Source organism: Corvus brachyrhynchos, unplaced genomic scaffold (assembly GCF_000691975.1).
Source record: "Corvus brachyrhynchos isolate BGI_N302 unplaced genomic scaffold, ASM69197v1 scaffold542, whole genome shotgun sequence".
Lineage (NCBI taxonomy): Eukaryota > Metazoa > Chordata > Aves > Passeriformes > Corvidae > Corvus > Corvus brachyrhynchos.
Window position 1 is genome coordinate 451,550 of NW_008236766.1, and position 18,913 is coordinate 470,462.

The following is an 18,913-nucleotide window of genomic DNA, read 5'->3' on the forward strand; positions in this document are numbered from 1 at the left end:
TGCTGACTTTCTGGGAGTCAGGAAGCAGACAAGCTGCTCTGACACACAGAGCTTTTCCTGACAGGGTGGCTATTCCATGTTTTGATTTGGTTGGCTTCTTCCGTGTTTCTTCTCTCTCTTTCACGCCTGTCTGACTGTTTTGATTTATGCATCCTGTCCCGTTTTCGTATGTAACAAGCAGCTACATTAACACTGGCTGGCTCAGAAAGCAGCAGCAGTTGTTGGGTAAGAAGCATCATTTCTCACTGTAGCATTTCCTTTCTGATGGGGGGAGGGAAGTTCACGTAAAGCGGATTTATCTCAGCTTCCCTAGGCACTAAAAAGAAAGGGTAGGATGAACAATAAGTGAGTTTCCACCAAGAAAAGTCCTGTTATTTCTAGATCTGACAAACCTTTCAGGCTGTGCTTTGGCAACACATGAACTTGATTGTGAGGAAGTAATTTTGACCTAAGGATAAAGATTTATGAATGTACAGTTCCTGCTACTGTTTTCTAGATTTCATCAAAGTAAATATAGAGCTTAGTGCTCAAAGTACTTGCTTTTAGTGTCCTGATCTGGTGCCAGCAACAGTCCTTCTTTTGATGAAGGTTTGGACTAAATCACCTCTAGATGTCCTTTCGAAAAAAATTTCTATTTGCTCCCTTTCCCTCTAAAAAAATCCCTGTGTGATTTTGCAGTTGCTTGAACCCCTATCAGTGGATGTACAGCCCCCATGAGAACAGGAATATACTGGGAAATGGGTAGAACATATTGACAGCAGGGTTTGCTTTAAGCCAGCTTCTCTACAGGATGGAAACTGTTTGTTCTGGTGTCAGATCTCCCCGAGATTCCCTGTCCCTGACCTCAGAGCGGGCCGTTCTTTGAAGGGTTGTGCTGCCATCCCTCAGCTGGAGGGAGAGCTGCTCTGCAGTGGTCTTGAATAGCAGTTTCACCCACAGCCTTGGGTGTTATCCACGTGGATATGACTCCTTTGTCAGACCAGTAACTGAGCTCAGAAAATGCCTGTTCTCTTCCAGTGGCCTCCTGCCTGACCTTGGTCAGGTCTCCAGGTCTGATCTGCAAAGGGCCTAATCATATTCTTAGTCTGTGAGCAGTATGCCCAGCTTCATGCATCAAACTTGTGCCTTAAATGCTCTATAAAAAGAGAATAAGAACTTCTCTATCCTGCAGCTCCTCATCTGTAAAGCAGGGACAGAATTACTTGTTTTCTGTGTTATGTTCCTTTCCTGATACGTAATCTCGTTTGCCATTCAGTGGTTTAGATTACCAGCTTTTAAGAGATTGGTGCTGCCTATTTATAAATATTGTCTAGAAGATTTTAGGTGCTAAGAGAATACAGAGATTGATGAATCGTAGTTTATAGGATGTAAATGCCAGCAATGCTCATTTATTGATGCTTTTTTTTCCCCCAGTATTGCTTTGTTTTCATTTCTGGTACCTCTGGTTTTCATCTGAGACATGACCGTGTCAAAGTGCACCAGAGGCCTTTACTGACGGGATTGGTGTTCTGAGGGTTGTTCCAATTTTCTTCTTTCCTCTCTGCCCTCCTTTGCATTTGCCTCTCAAAAATTCCCCTTTCTTCTTAGCAGGTATTCAAGGCCATCTCTATCAGACTTTTCCCTACCTGATTTTGGGAAGCGCTGTAAAAAACGCTGACCATAGCAATAAAAACTTTCTTTTTTGGCACAACCCACTCAAATGTTTTGCTTCTTTTGACCCTGTCCTTAAGCACAGAATAGATGAGTGGCTTGTTTTATTACACAGAGAACCATCCTTCTAGGAAGTGGAGGAAAAGGAGTCAGTGAGGCAAAGAGAGGGAGAGATCCACCTTGAATATCATGATTACACAAGCTTGGAAGTGTTTTCAATTGTTTTCAGACATTCGGTAGGTGGTGGTAAAGCTGACTTTTGAACTATGGCTTAAAAGATGCACTTATACCTCGTGATATAGGAAAATGTGTATGTATGGCTGCATTGAATCCCATTTTACACATGCATGTATAGCTACAAAGATTATGCGCACACACAAGTGTTAAATAGTGCTGCATTTGCCATGAACCACCTACAGTGTTCTAATGCAGCAGAGGTTCTTTTTTTTTTTTTTTTCCTTCTTTTTTTTTTTAATCCTCTCTGTCTTGCTACATATTTCATTCCCTTAAATGTGCTCACCAGTGGAACCATTCATAACGCTTAATAACACACTCTACCAGTGATGCACTCTTCAGAATACTGAAATTGATTTTTCTTCTCTTAAAACTGTGACCTGCCAGTGTAGCCTTTGTCCTGCCTCCTAATAACACACGATGTTCCTGACAGCATGGGATGTGAGTGCAGATGTTCTGCAGGCATCTGAAAAAAGCAGCCTCAGTGCAATCTCCAGTGCTGTCGAAGGCATTTCATTTGCTGCAGATCAATGTCTGCTTTGAAGAGGAATAATTAAAGTGTTTTGTTGCTTCCCAAAAGCATTCTCAAAATTAGGTTTGTATCATCTGATGCTTAATAAGGGGCTAGATATCATATTCGTGAGGCATTTGTTAAACTCATGGATGCTTAACACTTTTGAAATTCAGAGTATTAAGGTAAGAACCTAACTTTAGGCAGGCACTTTAATGATAATGGTTAAAATTGTAAAAGCTGTTAAAAATACCAGAGGTATTTTTATGAGCAGCTACCTGTATGTTCTAGAGCACCTTTGCAGAGGTGCTTCTCCTAGGATAAATTTTAAGAAAAAGGCTGTTCTCTTCACTGCCATATTGTACCTGCAGCATAGGAAATGGTACTGTTTGTTCTGTATCATGCAGAGCTGCTTCTGCAATTGTCATCCTAGCAAGGTCACAGAGCCATTTCCATGCACTTTATCTAGTCCTTCAAGGTTGGAAGGACAGATTATTTATTTGCTATTAGTCGTTGTTGTTGTTGTTGTTAGCTTTGCTGCAAGTAAATCAGAGTTTGCAGCCTTGGTGCAGAAATTTCCAGGGTCTGTGTAATGCAGATGAATCGATAACTCCTTGTGCTCTTGAACTCTGTGAGTTTAACACCTCTGCAGCATCAGACTGCATCTCGTTGGGTGGTTGCACAGTTCCTGGGGGTGTGGACCACTCTCTTCTCCATTTATGCTTTGTATTGCAGTGGCAGTGACAGCAGATATTGCAGAGTACAGTTAAGCATGCTAAATATATAATCCAGCTGCCTTTTAATGCAAGTTGACAGCTGCTGGTGAAGCAGGATGAAATGGTATTCTTGGAGACTTCTGCTACAGGTCACAGTCCAAAAAATATCCCAATCCCTGAAGCTCCTTCTCACAGGGTTTATTCAGCTCTGTTTGGTGTGAAAATCACCAAATTCCTTTACTAAATTAGCTCTTTGTAGTGCTTGCTAACTCTCTACAATGTTGCTTGCTTATTAACAAAAATTTCACAACAGCAGCAGGGTACAGCTCATGCTATTTATTATATCTATACATGAAAACGTTGCCATTTTTGTTGATGCAAAAGTGCATTTTTGTATAGCTGATTTAGTAATGTATTCCAGCTCTGTGTCTTAACTAAGAGCTGAAGCACATTTGCAATCTGATGTTTTACCTTGCTGTCCTGAACAAACAAAATGAAGTTCTCTTGTGGTAAGAAGTGAACTTTATTTTCTTTTTCTCTCTTTGGAGGTGATTTACAGCCATAAGGAGGTAAATAGTTTCTTTCTGGCTGTGGTCAGGAGCCACAGGATCACAGCATGGCTGAGGTTGGGAGGTGCCTCTGGGCACAGCCTAGTCCCACATCCCTGCTCACAGCAGGTTGCTCAGGACCGTGCCTGGCTGGGATTTAAGCATCTCAAGAGGCTGGAGGTTCCGGGGAATATGCAATATCTTCCTTATAGTTTTGCTCTGATGTATTAACTGTATGGCAGTATCCTAACTCAGAAGGTGTATTTAGGCTCTTTAACATGCTGTTGGATAAACTGCCTGATCTACTTGTGAATTTTCCAGGTTTTTGAAGCTTTAAAGTATTTCATTATAGCAGTGGTGTTTATATGGGGATATGGCATAACCTGGGACTCAGGCTCATCTGTTTCTGGATCACCTGTGTGCCCTTACGAAAATTTCATCTGTTCTCTTTGTCATTTCTCTCTAGCATATCTCTTTTCTGCTTAGCTTTCTGTGTTTCTGGTGTGGGGGGTGGGTGTGCTTTGGGCTGGGGAGTGCAACAGTGAAATCCTGATCCTGTCCTGGAGATTCTCTAGTGCAGTATGTGGGAATTTGGGAAGTAAAATGTTTGCCTTGGAGACTAGCTTAGTCTTTTTTATGTCTAGGAATATTGTTGAATGTGAACATCCAATCTCTGATTCCTAGAAAAGCTGCTTTTTTTACGAGTGAGCAATCATCTTTTCAGTAACCTCTTGACACAAAGACAACTAAGGCTTTTGCTGCTGTCTGGCAGGGATTGATGGCCCAGCTGCTTTTCAAGATGATGTTCAGAAGATAGGAAGTCAAGTGCAGATTCTCACTGTTGGACAGTCTAGCCATGATGAAGATGATGGAGAGAAAGTGGCTAGTGGCCAACAACAGCAGAGCAAGCAAGACCTTAGAACAGCAATGCAGAAAAAAGGTAAGTAGCTAAAGCTTCCTTCATGTGAAGAACACTGCTTGCCTGATGTACATTGACTCCTTTTCCTATTCTCACTCTCAGCCCTAGCCTAAGCAGAGTTTGTTAGTTCTGTGTGTCTTCTCCTCAGAGTCTGTTGGGCTCTATTATGTTACCTAAAAAACCCCAAAACCCCAAACTTAAAAAAAATATAAAGCAATGAAGTTCTCTCTTGTCCTAAGGAACAAGAGCTCAGCAGGCTCTCGGGCATGTGGCTTCCTCATCTGCAGTGCAGTGCCATTATTACAGTACCAGGCAGATGCCAATGCTCACATCCATCTGTTCGCATTTTTCTAACATACAACTCTGGAAATCACTTACTTGATGGCTGAAAACCAGCACAAACTAGCAACGTTCAAACTAGAATATTCATTTTAGTGGTGCAGTCAGTTACACAGTGTTCATGTTTTCGTGGTTTGTGTTCATGGTTGCAGAGGTGAAAAGTACACCACTGTGCATTCTGCAGCATTTCCCACGCAGAGTCCTCAAGTGTTCTGGAGTTTGGTTTTCTCTCCAGAGGCATGCATGCTTTGGGAGGTAGATTGTGTATGTACACATTCATGCATCTGTCCCTTCCTTCCTGCACTGTCATTATCTCCCCTTAGACACTAACCGTAGGAAGGAAAAAAAAATATCCCCAAACCCTCACAAAGCGTTTTCTGAAGACATTTGCTTTGGAGTTGTTCTTCTTCAGTGTACAGCTTTTGAAGCAAAGATGGCTCAAGCCAAGAGTGCTCTGATGCTTTAAGAATAAACTCTTTGTGTATAAAGAGCAAAATGTAAGTGCAAACTTGACTCATGTAGAATGGACTATTCATACCTAAATACCGCCTCTTGTCTGCTGAGCAGTTCTCACTAAGATTCTTTTTTTCTGGGATGTTACCCTGCAGATGTGAGCAGCTCCAACTGAAATGGGCAGATTTGCTCCAAGTGTGCTATTTCCTGGGCATTTGAGTTGCAGGGCTGTTGGGCATGACTAACAAGTTCTGATCTGTGTGGTGATTGTGTTGCCTTAGACCATGGCTCAGAATATTTAATCGTTAGGCACACTACTAAACTGAAGCTGATTGACTTAAAAAGTACCCACAGACTTCTCAAATTAGGTCACAGCACTCAGATTTTTACTCGGGGGGACACTTCTAGTTTTGATGGGTTTTTGCCAGGTTGTCATATATTTTTATTCTCCCCAAATTTGTATTTATTTTTAATAGAAGCAGTGAGTGAAAACTTTTTTGTTTTCTTTGGTTCTGTATACTCTCAAATATATGATATGACCTTTTTTACCAGGTCTAAGTATACTCCTGATCAGAACAGATGCTGCTAAGAGTGAACCACTAGTCTGTTTCAAGTTGAGTGAGGGGGACACTTTTATTTAAATGGGAATACTGAGGTTTATTCATTTTTGTTAACAGCCGAGCTATGCTGGGTGAGACACAAAGACAGGTATTGAGACAATGCCAGCAGCATCTCTGTAAATTATTTTTACTACGTGTGTATGGTTTGCTGCTTGATACCAGCAGAGGAGGCTTGTTAGAAAATTTTGAATACCCCACTATTCATGTGACACTTTATGCAGAGATAAAGCTCTTCATGTGGATTCCCACTGCCACTTCACTGCTTGTGGCATGTCCTCACTGGCATGTCACCTGAAAAGTGTTTAAAGTTGCTGTCTCTCATCAGGCCTTTCCTTGCATGGAATGGGAGCAAAAGGACAGGAACACAGAGAGAAGGCACTGCAGAAAGGGACCGGGGGGCCCTGGTCCATGGCAAGCTGAATATGAGGCAGCAGTGCCCTGGCAGCCAGGAGGGACAGCCATGTCCTGGGGGCATCAGGCACAGCATCACCAGCCAGGCAAGGGAGGGGATTGTCCCGCTCTGCTCTGCACTGGGGCGGCCTCACCTCGAGTGCTGGGGGCAGCTTTGGGTGCCACAATATAGAAAAGACATTAAACTATTAGAAATTGTTCAAAGGAGGCCATGAGGATGGTGAAGGGCCTTGAGGGAAGCTGTATGGGGAGTGGCTGAGGGCACTTGGTCTGTTCAGCCTGGAGGAGACTGAGGGGAGACCTCATTGTGGTCTTCAAAATCCTCATGAGGGCAAGAGAAGGGGCAGGCACTGATCTCTCCTCTGTGGTGACTAATGACAGGACCCAGGAATGGCCTGAAGCTGAGTCAGGAGAGCTTTAGGTTGGATATTAGAAAAAGGTTCCTCACCAGAGGGTGATTGGCACTGGAAGAGGCTCCCCAGGGCAGTGGTCGCAGCACCAAGCCTGGCAGAATTCAAGAAGCATTTGGACAGTACTCTGGGACACATGGTGTGACTCTTGGGGTGTCCTGTGCCCGGCCAGGAGTTGGACTTCATGATCCTGAAGGGTCCCTTCCAACCCAGCATATTCTATGATTCTATGAAATGCTAACTGGTCTCATGGGAGAAGCTGAATACAGTTGGATAACTGGTTCGTGCCTGTTCTGATCTTTGGCACTAACATGGTGGAGAGAAACTTCTCTTAGCACGCGTCTCTGCTTCCCCAGTGAGTCAAGATCTGTTACAAGACAAGAGGTTATAGGCTACTGAGTGTGAAAAGAATATGCCACTTGCAAGAAAATGCCAAATGCTTTATTTGATTTCTCCATCTGTTAGAAATTGCCATCCTAGAATAATTTGCCTCCTGAAGGAAATATTCGTCCTTTTGATTTCCAAAGTGTTAATCTTTAGAGTTTCTCCCTGCAAAATGAGTCACTAGGACAGAGTCAGACTTCCATAAGTTTTAACACTGAATAACTAACATGTAGTCCTCACACTTACCAGTTTCCAATATGTCTCTGTAGAGGACATGGAATGAGCAATTGGGTCTTAGTTCTTCTTTGCCACCTGAAGTTTTGAGATTTAGGGAAGGGATTGATTTCATTTTGGATTCAAAACCAAAACAGGTGCTCCCTGAAGCATTTTTCCCCGCAGGCCATGAACGCACACTTTTCTAAGGCTGGCACAGAACTTTCACCAGTAAAGTACTGGTGGGGAAAGCGTGAGCACAGGTGTGGAAATAAACCAGTTCCCTCTGTGGATGTGAATTATGGCCTTATTGTGCAGCTGCCAGCTGAGGAGATGGACTGTGTCTATTACCCATGCATAGAGCCTAGAACATGGTTGTCCTTATTAAGAAATAATGCTTGTGATTAATGAGTGTGGGATTATTAATGAATGAATTCTACAGGCTTTGAAAATATCTGTTGACCTGTGAACTCAGGCCTCCCTTGCATAATCAGATCCTATTGAAAGGTTTTGCTGTTGTGCTCTGTGGTGTATGTCAGCACTGGGGGAGCTGAAGAAGTGGATAATGAGACCTTTCACAGGGCAGCTGAACGGAATGCAAGCATTGCTTATGCTCCTGGTTTACTTTTATACCCTCACTCTTACTACTCTGGTGGTGTTTCACTATCCAGTGTGCATCTGGGTATTCTAAAGGGATATGCACTGAAGTTATTTGAAGCAGCAATGACAGAAAAAAGTATTTTAATGCCTTTTTTTTGCTGTCGTTTTTTTATCTGTTCCAAAATTTGAACTGAAGAAAACCATTACTGAGTCTGTATCTGCTGTTTATATTTCTGTGCATCAGTTTGGTTTGGGGGTCTGCTTGTTACAGACCAAGCTGATATTCCAACAGACTAAACTACAATAAAATCTTTATGAATATCCCTGGAGCTCCCAGAAAAACAGTTTAGAGAGCCTGATTTCATCTTTTGATGATGAGGACACAGTAGGCACAGGGATTGAGGTAGAATTTAGGCCATCTGAATATGAATTTGAATACTTCTTTTAATGTTACTGACTCAATATTGTGCAGAATCTGTGTGTTTCACTTATGTCAATCAAGTTGGAGGGGTTTTATTTTGTTTGAATCTAGAAGTAGGCCCAAACTCTACCATGCAGGGCGCATCACGCACAGAAGTGTTTGTGGCACAACTGCTCAGTGTGAATGATGTTTCCCGAAACTTCAGCTCTGTGATCCAGGGCTTTTTCCCTTTATTAAGAGGGAAGATCACAGCAGGTATAAGCAGGTAGAGGGTGAATTTGATTGTGCAGTGCAGAAATTGTGAATGCAAGCAGCAGCGTTGTGGCCCCATCCCATAAGCCTTTAGCCCTGTGTGGAGTCCTCTTGCCAGGTTACTCTTGTTCACTCAATTAAGGGTTTGCAGAATCAAACCCTTGGATTTTTTCCTTTCCCAGATCCCCATGCAAATACATCCTGGTCCTCTTCCACCTCCCAGTCCAGTCTTGTCGCCCTGGATCATGTTCCTGGTAAGTACAGCAAGAAGTTAATTATGCCCATGCTGCTTGGCTCTGGAAAGCTGCATTTCATTTATCCTTCTACATTGGACCATAATGGGAATTCTGGACCAAGTGATGTTTTTTGGGTTTTTTTAAAGGATAAAATATAGCCTATAATATGTGGAACTTAGAGAGCTTGAACTTAGATATGGGGTGGCTTCATCTGCATGATGCTCTTTGAAAAACTAGGCCTGGCAAATGTCCCACCATTGATGCTTTTTGCTGCTAAGACCTATTTGATGTTCAAAGTTGCGTTTCCCTTTGAAATGGCTGAGGTTTTGAATTCCTGTAAAGTCAAATTTTCAAGTGCTGTAAGGCAGTTCCATTGGCCTGGGCTGATACTATTCTTTACATGAAATAAAGATGCATGAGAACATTTCCTTGATGTGAATGTTTCTTCTTGGTCTAAGATGTGCTCTTCAGCAGATCACATAGGAACAGCTAAAAGTGTGCTGTAAAAGGGCTCGTATTTTAAGTGTGATGGTTTCCAAGTGGCTCTGCTACGTTGTCCTCTCAGCTCCAATTTCAGGTTTATGATTTTGTGTTGTGTTTGAGGTACTTGATTGGGTGAAGATGATCTGAATTTAGTTATTTGCTCCTGTATCAGTGGGTAACTTCATCCTCTCTGTGAAGTGGAAACCATGATGTTTCCTTTCTCTTTTACTTGAATGTTTTGGCTTCTCAGGACAGATGCTGTGTCACCCATGTATTCATGCACTGCCTCACACAATGAGCCACTCTCGCACACCCCCTCACTCACCTGTGAGCCTAAGGGTGCAGCAGTCTGATCAGTGATGTTCTACAGCAACTATGGACAGCTTTAATCTATCAGTGTTTCATATGAGTGTGCTGCTTTCTCCTCAGGCATTTCAAGTAGCATGAACTTTGATGAGGAAGAAGATGAGGAGGATGAAGACAGCTCCAGTTCTTCACAGTTAAACAGTAACACCCGGCCTGGTTCTGCCACGAGCAAGAAATCCAATAAGGTAGGGGCAGAGTTCTGAAGAAGGGGTGTGCAACCTGCTATGTACTGCATGATTTCAGGGTGCACTCAGGACAGGCCTGGCTTTCTTGTTCTGTTTTTAATATGCACTGGAGTATCTCCAAGGTGATTTACTGTGCTAGCTCTCAGGCTTCGCAAGAGCAGGCAATGAACATAATGACTTGGGGAAAAGAATGGCAAATACTGTCTGAACTTGAATCAAGAGAAAGGTAAACAGTAGATATTTACCTTTCTACCTCTTGCAGGTGCTCAGAATGATCTTTGTTTCCACTGACTTTTTCTGGGTATTTTCCCACCCTGTTCTCTCTGCTACTATCTGAACATAAAATAAGACTTTGGCTGGTTCAAATATTCTAAATCACAAGGTCTTGCTAAACGAGTTGATGGTGCCCCACTTTTGTATACTGCACTGACTTCTCATCTTTGTTAGATCTCTCTGGAGCTTAAACTCTTGCTTCCTATCCCATTTCTTCCTTTCATCAAAGGCCATCCCTGTCCTTGAGTATGGCTTTCTGACAAGAGTGTGGTGAGACGGGAAGGTGTGAGCCAGGGTTTGCTCTGTAACCACTGTACAGCCTTCTGTCTGTGCAGCCCCCCTGTTCTGCTCTGCCACGTGGGTCTGTACACGGAGCATCAGCAAGGAAATACGTCCTTTGGTTTGATTTCTTTTTAAAGTGCAGCTTCTATCAAATGCCGTTTCTTTTTGCTTATAACCTCGTAAATTGAAGTTAAAACCCCTGAATTTTGCTTATTGTTTTAGGAAGTGGCCTCAGCCCCCAGTCCTTCCACAAATGAGCCTCTCATAGATGTGGATGACCTGGAGGAGTTTGCTGTCAGACCTGCTCCACAGGGGGTCACTGTCAAGTGCAGGATCACAAGAGACAAGAAGGGAATGGACCGAGGGATGTACCCTACTTATTACCTCCACTTGGAAAGGGAGCATGGTAAAAAGGTCATAAAATAACTTGAATGGCATACCAGTTGCATCTGAATATTAAAAAAAAAAAAAAAAAGATCTGAATGAGTCTTACAAAGAAAATGTAATGTTGTATTTTAAATATATTTTTGCTTTCACTAGATTTACCATACAGTCTTCCCAAAGCCAAACAACAGTATCACTTTCTTCCAGTGCCTTTCTTCATCTGTTTAATCTTTGGCCTTAAATAATCCATGCATGGCACCTTTATGTGACTGTCAGCAGTTGGGGCTCTCTGCATTCTGTGGCCTGAAAAGCATCTACTTTCAATTCAGCTGGAAGAGCCAGAGCGAGTTAGAATGAAACATTTAACAAAATAGATCAGATTTAATTATTTAAACCATAAATAATGGAATGAGTGGTTGAGAAATCATTTTCCCTTACCAGTTTTTTTTTTTTCCTGGTTTTGCTAAATCCCAGGAGATCTTCTGTTACTTTGCCAGTGATGCTTGAAGACAGAAAAATTGCTTATGGTTGCCTTCTATCAAAGCAGGAAGTGGTGTGTGCTAACCCCTTTAGCATTCTAGAATATGGTTTTTTGCATTGCTTAGGTGTTTCTGTTGGCTGGAAGGAAACGAAAGAAGAGTAAAACCTCTAATTACCTCATCTCTATAGACCCAACTGACCTGTCTCGGGGTGGAGAGAGTTTTATTGGAAAACTGAGGTAAACACTGATAAGTCTAAGAATTTTCTTTATGTAATGTAAAGTTTATTCAATATTAAGAAGCCTGTAAGCCACTATGTCTTCTTAATTAGAGGCCTGACTACATCATGTGATCGTGGTCTTAAAGATCACCAGTATCCAAGGCCTGTTTTCAAAATGTCTGGAGTACTTGAAGGATCACATTTTATTAAAAGTCAGCAGAACTGAAATTCTTAAGTGCTCAAAGGCCAGATTCTCAAGGGTGTACCAGCACAACTTATCTTAATGGGATTTTCAGAAGTGCATGTGTACATTGTGTCTGGCCTCTATTGATATAAATACTTTGGAACGCACTGTTACGCAGTCTGCAAATCCCTTTGGTTTTGCCTCTTTCTTAGGATCCAAGTTAGTTATTTACAGGTAGTGGAATGACTTCAGAACCATGTGCTCCTTTTCTGCTTGTCCCCACATCGTACAGCCGGTCTGTACAGCCGTACAGACACCCTACAGCTGTTGATCTCTCCGTGGAGCCTTTGGGTGTATGTTCAGATCACCTGTGCCTGTGTTGTATTTTGCACTCCTTTCCATTGCAATAGGAAAGACTGAGCTCGGTTATGGCTTTATAAAAGTCACTCTCTATATTCTGACAGAGTTTAGTAGTCAGGGAAGAGAGCAGATGGTTTTGTAGAGTGTAAGTGCATTTTAAAAACCAAGCAGACAAACAAAATAACCCCACCCGAGTGTTTCCTTACAGCTTTCTTGAATTTCCTAGTTTGCAAGGTGTTATCAGAAGTCTCCAGCATAATGATAAGGGACCTTTAATATACACTTCTGTACTGTACCTTTACATTTTTGTCAGTTTGGCCTTGCATCCAGGAATTGCCATGTAGCTGGGATTAGAAATAACAACTCTCTGTACTCAATATTTGCCTTTCCTCTGGGACCACAGTACAGTAAAGGATAGCTGTCTGGGGCAGCATTACTGACAAATGGTGATTGGATTTTCCATTTTTTTGGTAGATCAAATCTTATGGGAACGAAGTTTACAGTTTATGACAATGGAGTAAATCCAATGAAAACAACATCCAGCCTGGAGGCGAGTACCCTGCGTCAGGAGCTAGCTGCTATTTGTTACGTAAGTACTGCTCACAGGCACAGCGTGCAGGAAGGGCAGCTCAGTGTCTGAAGCAGCACAGTGAATTGCCTTCTCACTTCTGATTATGTAAATCAGCATTCAGACTTTGATGTAACCAGGCAGCTGATCTCCACTAGAGAAACCAGGAGACTCAGTGGAAAGGAGAGGTGAAAAACACTGTGCACTGAACAGGGTTGCCCAGTTCTCACCTTTGGTGAGAAGAAGGTGTTGGAGCTCTTACAGAACTCTCTGGAAGGGGTGGGATCACAGCTTGCAGGCACCACCTGAGGAAACCTCCTGAACTGGGAAGAGTTGTGCGCATGGCATTACTGCACTAAAATACGATTGTTTGTTATGGCATTTTGGAGGAGGCCTCTCTGATCCAAACAATAGGTAGCTGGACAGCTAGGTCTGCAGGAGCTGAGAGACTGGGATAAAAACTCTAAAACTCCTTTTTACCAGCAAAAAAGCCAAGCAAACCCTAAGCAAAATCCCAAATTCGTTTGAATGAGAGCAACTGGGCTCTGACAGGACGGTAGGTAGCATTTGTCAGGAGCAATGCAGACAATCAAGACTTGAAACACAGTTGCTGTTGTTTCGTGATTGCTGGATGAGTAACATTTTTGGTGAGAGTGTTCTTTCTGTCCAGAAATATTTGAGCCCAAGAAACCCTTCCAGTTAGAACTGGTATGTACACTGCTACAGAAGGTCGTCTGGTTTCACAAATCAACAACTTCTGATAAAAATATCCAAGAATGACTTTTCTGAAGTGTTCCTGCCCAACTCTAATCAAGGATGCCTGGAAATCTGTCAGGTTGGGTTCCACCACATACCCTGTGTATGCACAGAGTGCATTCCCAGAAAGGTCAGCTTTGGGCTGTGGGGAGCAATGCATCTGGAAGGTTTTCATGAACAAGAAAGCAGGAGCCATCCTTTCCATGCAAAGTGCTGGGAGTTCTGAAGGAGAGCTGTATTAGCTGCCAGCATGTTCTCTTCCTGCTGCTTAGGATGCAGTTCTAGTGTGGATAAAGTGTAAATAGTGTGTGTGTGTGTTCACGTGTGCTGTTACTCAGGCACATGGTTTGTGGTTGGAGACAGACAGATGAACAGATACATATCCCTCCCTTTCTGCTAGATTTGAAATGCTGAGAATTTCCAGAAGTCCAGCTAGCAGGATTTAAAAAGAGATTCCAGGATTTGATGTCAATTTGACTGAAGTCTCAGTAGGAACCTAGTAGAATGTACATGTTTAATAAAGGTAGTTTTACTGGTTTATATAGGATGGCATTCCCTGGAGCCAGGCAACTAATCTGGTGCAAACTGGAAATGCAAAAAGAAAACAAAAGCCAATTTTTAAGAAGTTATATATTGAGAAATTCAGGCATTGCTTAAGTCAACAACAAATGATACTTGAATGGTGAACAATACCAAATAAAAAGCTCTTTTGGTCAGTAGAGGTAATTAGAAGTATGAGTGTTGGAAAGAACCAAACCATGACCACTGTTTGGAGAATGGGGCTGAGATAAGCTGCTTTTACATGTCTGTTTGTAATCAGCAGTTTGAAACTGGTACATTTGTTTAAGAAAATTACTTGTTCCATTGATATTTTGGTACTAGTGGAGAAAGGCAGCAGGCTTGCAGGTGTGCTGTGGCCAGAGGACAAAATGAAATTGGAATTGTATTTCATTTCAAACTAGCCAGGTTTGCTGAAGTGAGATTATTGTTCCTGGCTTCAGCAGAACCAGAGCAGAGTGCCAGAAAGAGCAGAGCCCAAACACCCTTGTCCTAAGGCAGTCTTTTAATTCCTGCCTTGAGATTTCTCCTGCAGTAAAAGCTATAAAAACAATACTTTGAAAGCGCCACTATGCCTCTCACTGTCCCTCAGCTCATCTGAGCAAGTACCCGTGTGCAGATCAAGCTGTACCCAACTTACTGAGAATGACCTGGTCTAATTTAAACAGGCAGAAACTGGTGATGCTGACTGTGGGATAAATGTGGTGAGGACTCTTTTCATGGAGCTCACCTTAAGATGTGTTTCAAGCAGTGGGAACAGAGTTAGACAAGGACAGAATTTTTTCAGGTTCTGTTGACCGCTTTTACTCCCCTTGTGTTGGCAGCCCAGCATATTAATAAACCTGCAGCAGCACCTAATGGCTGATTGCAGAATTGTTGGCAAAATTTATCCAGGAGCAGTGGGGTGTAACTGTGCCACTGGTGCCAGGGTTTTCTGTACTGGATTCCTTTATATCCATATATCTCACAGTTCAGTTTGCATGAGATTGCAGGCAGGGAGCTCAGCGGATACTCTGAGGTGTGACTCAGGTTTCAGTACAGTAAGAGGCTCTGTGTTCCTAGTCAGGCCTCAGTCACTTGCATTGTGCTCCTCCAGTGTTGTGGGTTCTGTGATTTGGGCCTTCCTTGGAATGGTAGTTTCTACAGAAAATATTAAGGACAAGGCACAGCTGTGTGAAACAAGCCCAGGAAGGGAAGTGGCTGCAAGAAAACTGGGGTAATAAAATCGTGAATCTCCTGGCAGCTGCTGGGATATTTACCTTGCTGCTTTCATCATGGCAGCTATTGGCACTAAAGCAACATGCTTACATAATTAATTGAAAGAGTGTAAGATTTTAAAGGCAGCCCTGGGGAGAGGCTCTGTGTTCTTGCAGCCCAGTTTACTGTGAGGCTGACTGGATGGGCTAAGGCAGAGAGTGCAGCTTCTGAGTAATACTGGGCTAAGTCCTGAGCTGATATAAATCATTGGTGTCCTGGTTGAGTCCATAGGGCTCTGCCAGTGAAGAACATTTGTGTTCCTGTGTAAACCAAGACTGACAGTGGTGTTAAAATGGTGTGAAATCAGAATTTGGTTTATGTTCCCCTAATAATGCCCTTTGTAGTCTTGAATTTCCACACACAAAACAGTGGAGGAGGGAAATAAAAGAGAAGCAGGGAGTGAGGCAGCAGGTGAGGTAATTTTAATAATTCTCCTCCCATATTCCATGTTTCTGTAATTTCAGTCTGGTACTGTGAGTTTAGCAAAAGGGTAGCATTTGCCAGCACAGTGTGTGATAATTGGTGATGGTGGTAATGTGCAGCTAGTAACCATTCTCTTATCATGTGCCAGAAGTACCAATTTCAGCCTTTCTGAGTAAACCCAAAGAATACAGCCCTGTTTTTACCTCTGCTTGTTGGGAGGGAAGTGATTCAGCACTATTATTTAATTTTACCTTCAACGATGTCTTTAACCAGTCAGCATCTAAATTAATTATGTACAGCGTAACTGCAGCTTGAGGGAAGAATAACTTGTAAGGCATAGCAGAGAAGCCCAAAATTGTCAGCACTTAGTGGAAAATAAGCATAAGCATGAATCTTTTCTTAGAACTTGTCCTCTGCTGTGCTGAGTCTCTCCTACTTATAAAATCTGCTGGCAGTCAAATCAGTTTTCATCTTAGCATGATGCAGAACCAACTGAACTGATAACATGTTTTACTCTGCCAAAGGACGGGACATAAATGATTCAGAAAAGAGACAGAATCTTCCCATTAATATGGAGAGTGAGGAAGATATGTGAATATGCCTGGATTGCTTCAGGAGCATGCAGTAAAATACTCCAGTAGAATTTCTCTTGCATGCATGTAAATCTTTAATGAGTTGTGGAATATCTCCAGATGGTTTGCTGGAACAGGCAAAGTTATTTCAAAGGTCTGATGGTGGCAAAGCTGCAGGTATTTTAGGTGGGTATTTTCAGATGTTTCCAGTGAGTTGAGATGCGTGGATTTTTGCTTGCAAAAGTAGAGATGTTTTAATAAGTTTAGTGTTCCATAAAATCAGGATACTTTAATTAAAAATATAAACGCAGAGACAACTGAATATATCACTTTTAAATGTCCCAGTGGTAAAGCTGCACCAGCTGGAGCCAGGGGTTCTTGGCATCTTGTGGTATGTTGCTGGGAACAATGGGAGATGTTCTTCCTGAGATTCCTTAGTGCATATCCAAAGCTCTTCATTTCGAAATGGTAAATGGGAAAAAAATACATGCGACTGAAAAAAGCTATCACAAAACATGAGAAGATGGACCTTGAGATGTCACTGTTTCAATTACTGGAGTTAATGCTAAAATCAGGAAAATACTGCTCTTCACCTTTTCTGGTTCCAAAGCAGGTGATAATTTACTGAAATATTTGGCCCTGGTTGCTTCTGTGGGAGAAAAAAAGTGTCAGGCGAAAATAAGGCTTTAGGCTGGTTTAGGTTTTAATGGCTGTGTTTTGAGGGGACAGTGCAGTGCTGGAGTGCTTTTGTGAAAAGCTGGTCAGAAAAGTGTCAAACCATGTTTAATGGAAGAACTTGTATTTTGCATGGATTTATTTTTGCTGCCCATGTGATGTCTTTACTTTCCCTGTCTTCATAGCTAGAAAATTTGCCCTCGTGCTAATGTGTTTGTTTTTTTACCGTGGTCATCTCTAAGCATAACATACCTGAAGACTTTGAAAACCACAGCATTGCTAACAGATGCTCTGACTAGCATTTTGTTTGCTTTTCTGCTGGCTCTGGAATAAATGGAGCTGGTCCCATATATTTAATTTTGTCTCGCATCAAAATGTGTGTCTGCATTTTATGATTTTTAAATTGCAACTACTTTATTTTGGGATCTAGCAGTAGCCAAGCAATCTGGTTAATTCATATCCTTTTTTAACAAAGGGATTTTGAAAAAAATATATATATTAAGGTTGCTGGCAGCCAGTGCTAGGAGTGTTTTTGGAAACCTCTCTGTTTTCATTTTTCCTGTTGTCGGAGCTTCTAAGACAAAGCTAGAAGGTTTGGCAGTGCCAGTGGAGGTGGGAGTTTCAAGATGTTTTTTGAGTTGAATAAAAAATAACTTCCCTGGGCTGCCACTGTGTCTTTCTGTTGAAGAAATTAACTTTAAAAATAAACATGACGAAATCTTTTCTAAACATTTTTAGGAAACAAATGTCCTGGGGTTTAAAGGACCTCGTAAAATGAGTGTGATCATACCGGGAATGAATATGGATCATGAAAGAGTTTCCATCAGACCACGAAATGTAAGTCGTACTGGCAGCCAACACTAAAAATTACTTGAATTCTTCTAGAGGTTAATAAAATGGTATTTGAACAATTACAGAACAATGGGATCTGTGACTACTGCTGTGACTCACAAAAGCACTACAAATAAAGTATTTTGATAACAAAAGATACAGCTGACGTTTCTGTGGAAAAGACTTAAATGCACATTTGCATTTAGATCTTCAGAGTTCTCAGTTTCATTCATTGAAGCTGTTTTGAGGGTCAAGGACAAGAGTTTAGTCTTTGGGCCAGGACTGATGAATTTTTTCTTCCCTGTTAATGTATTTTTTGTCACATGAGCATGTTAAACTGAAGTGTGTATCTGTGGTGTGTGCAGGAACACGAGACGCTTCTTGCAAGGTGGCAGAACAAAAATACAGAGAGTGTCATTGAGCTGCACAACAAAACACCAGTCTGGAATGATGACACCCAGTCCTATGTTCTGAATTTCCATGGTCGAGTCACACAGGCCTCGGTGAAGAACTTCCAAATTATCCATGATAATGATCGTAAGTAGAGCCCTCTGTCTGTAAGGTGTCGGAACAGCACTGCGTGCACAGCATGGGAGGGATCTTCCCTGGCAGTTGTCACCTGAGCAGGTTTAATTGAGATCTGTATAAGAGCCTTCAACATTCTATACAGAAGCCATCTTCTCTCTGTGCTTGCAAAAAGTACTTTTTATATACGTCACTTTTTTTGACAGTAACAAGTCTTGCAACCCTTTATCACTCAAGCTATCCTTGCTTCTCGCCTTGCTATCAGCACACCCACCTGCATGAATAAGTGCTGTGAAGTGTGATGAGTGAGCATGTTTGGTTGGTATTCTGTTGATCTGGGACAGAGGGTAGTGCTGGATGAAGATTATTTAGTGAGGCCTGCAAACAGCAGTAACGCTTTTTGCCGTGTCTGACCTCTCTTGCAGCTGACTATATCGTGATGCAGTTTGGCCGCGTGGCTGAGGACGTGTTCACCATGGACTACAACTACCCAATGTGTGCACTACAAGCCTTTGCCATTGCCCTTTCCAGTTTTGACAGCAAGCTGGCTTGTGAGTAAAGGGGCGTGGGTGAGCATCCTCTCGAAGGAAGCAGTTTGCCATATGATCCCCAATT

At 42.2% G+C, this 18,913-nt stretch overlaps 1 protein-coding gene across 7 annotated transcripts in view; it reads left to right on the plus strand.

Annotated features, from left to right (window-relative positions):
* TUB (tubby bipartite transcription factor) overlaps positions 1-18,913 on the plus strand; it is a 147,119-nt gene that overhangs the window by 116,049 nt on the left and 12,157 nt on the right. For 3 of the 7 annotated variants that reach the window (XM_017727350.1, XM_017727351.1, XM_017727355.1), the window contains 9 exons: positions 4,432-4,599; positions 8,864-8,935; positions 9,830-9,951; positions 10,729-10,920; positions 11,496-11,608; positions 12,608-12,722; positions 17,681-17,779; positions 18,139-18,310; positions 18,724-18,913. The exon at positions 18,724-18,913 is cut by the window's right edge and continues 91 nt beyond it. In XM_017727350.1, the coding sequence (XP_017582839.1) occupies positions 4,432-4,599; positions 8,864-8,935; positions 9,830-9,951; positions 10,729-10,920; positions 11,496-11,608; positions 12,608-12,722; positions 17,681-17,779; positions 18,139-18,310; positions 18,724-18,857 (1,187 nt within the window). In that variant the 3' untranslated portion in view covers positions 18,858-18,913. The remainder of the gene's footprint in view (positions 1-4,431; positions 4,600-8,863; positions 8,936-9,829; positions 9,952-10,728; positions 10,921-11,495; positions 11,609-12,607; positions 12,723-17,680; positions 17,780-18,138; positions 18,311-18,723) is intronic. The other 4 variants (XM_017727353.1, XM_017727354.1, XM_017727357.1 and 1 more) reach the window with 2 other exon arrangements.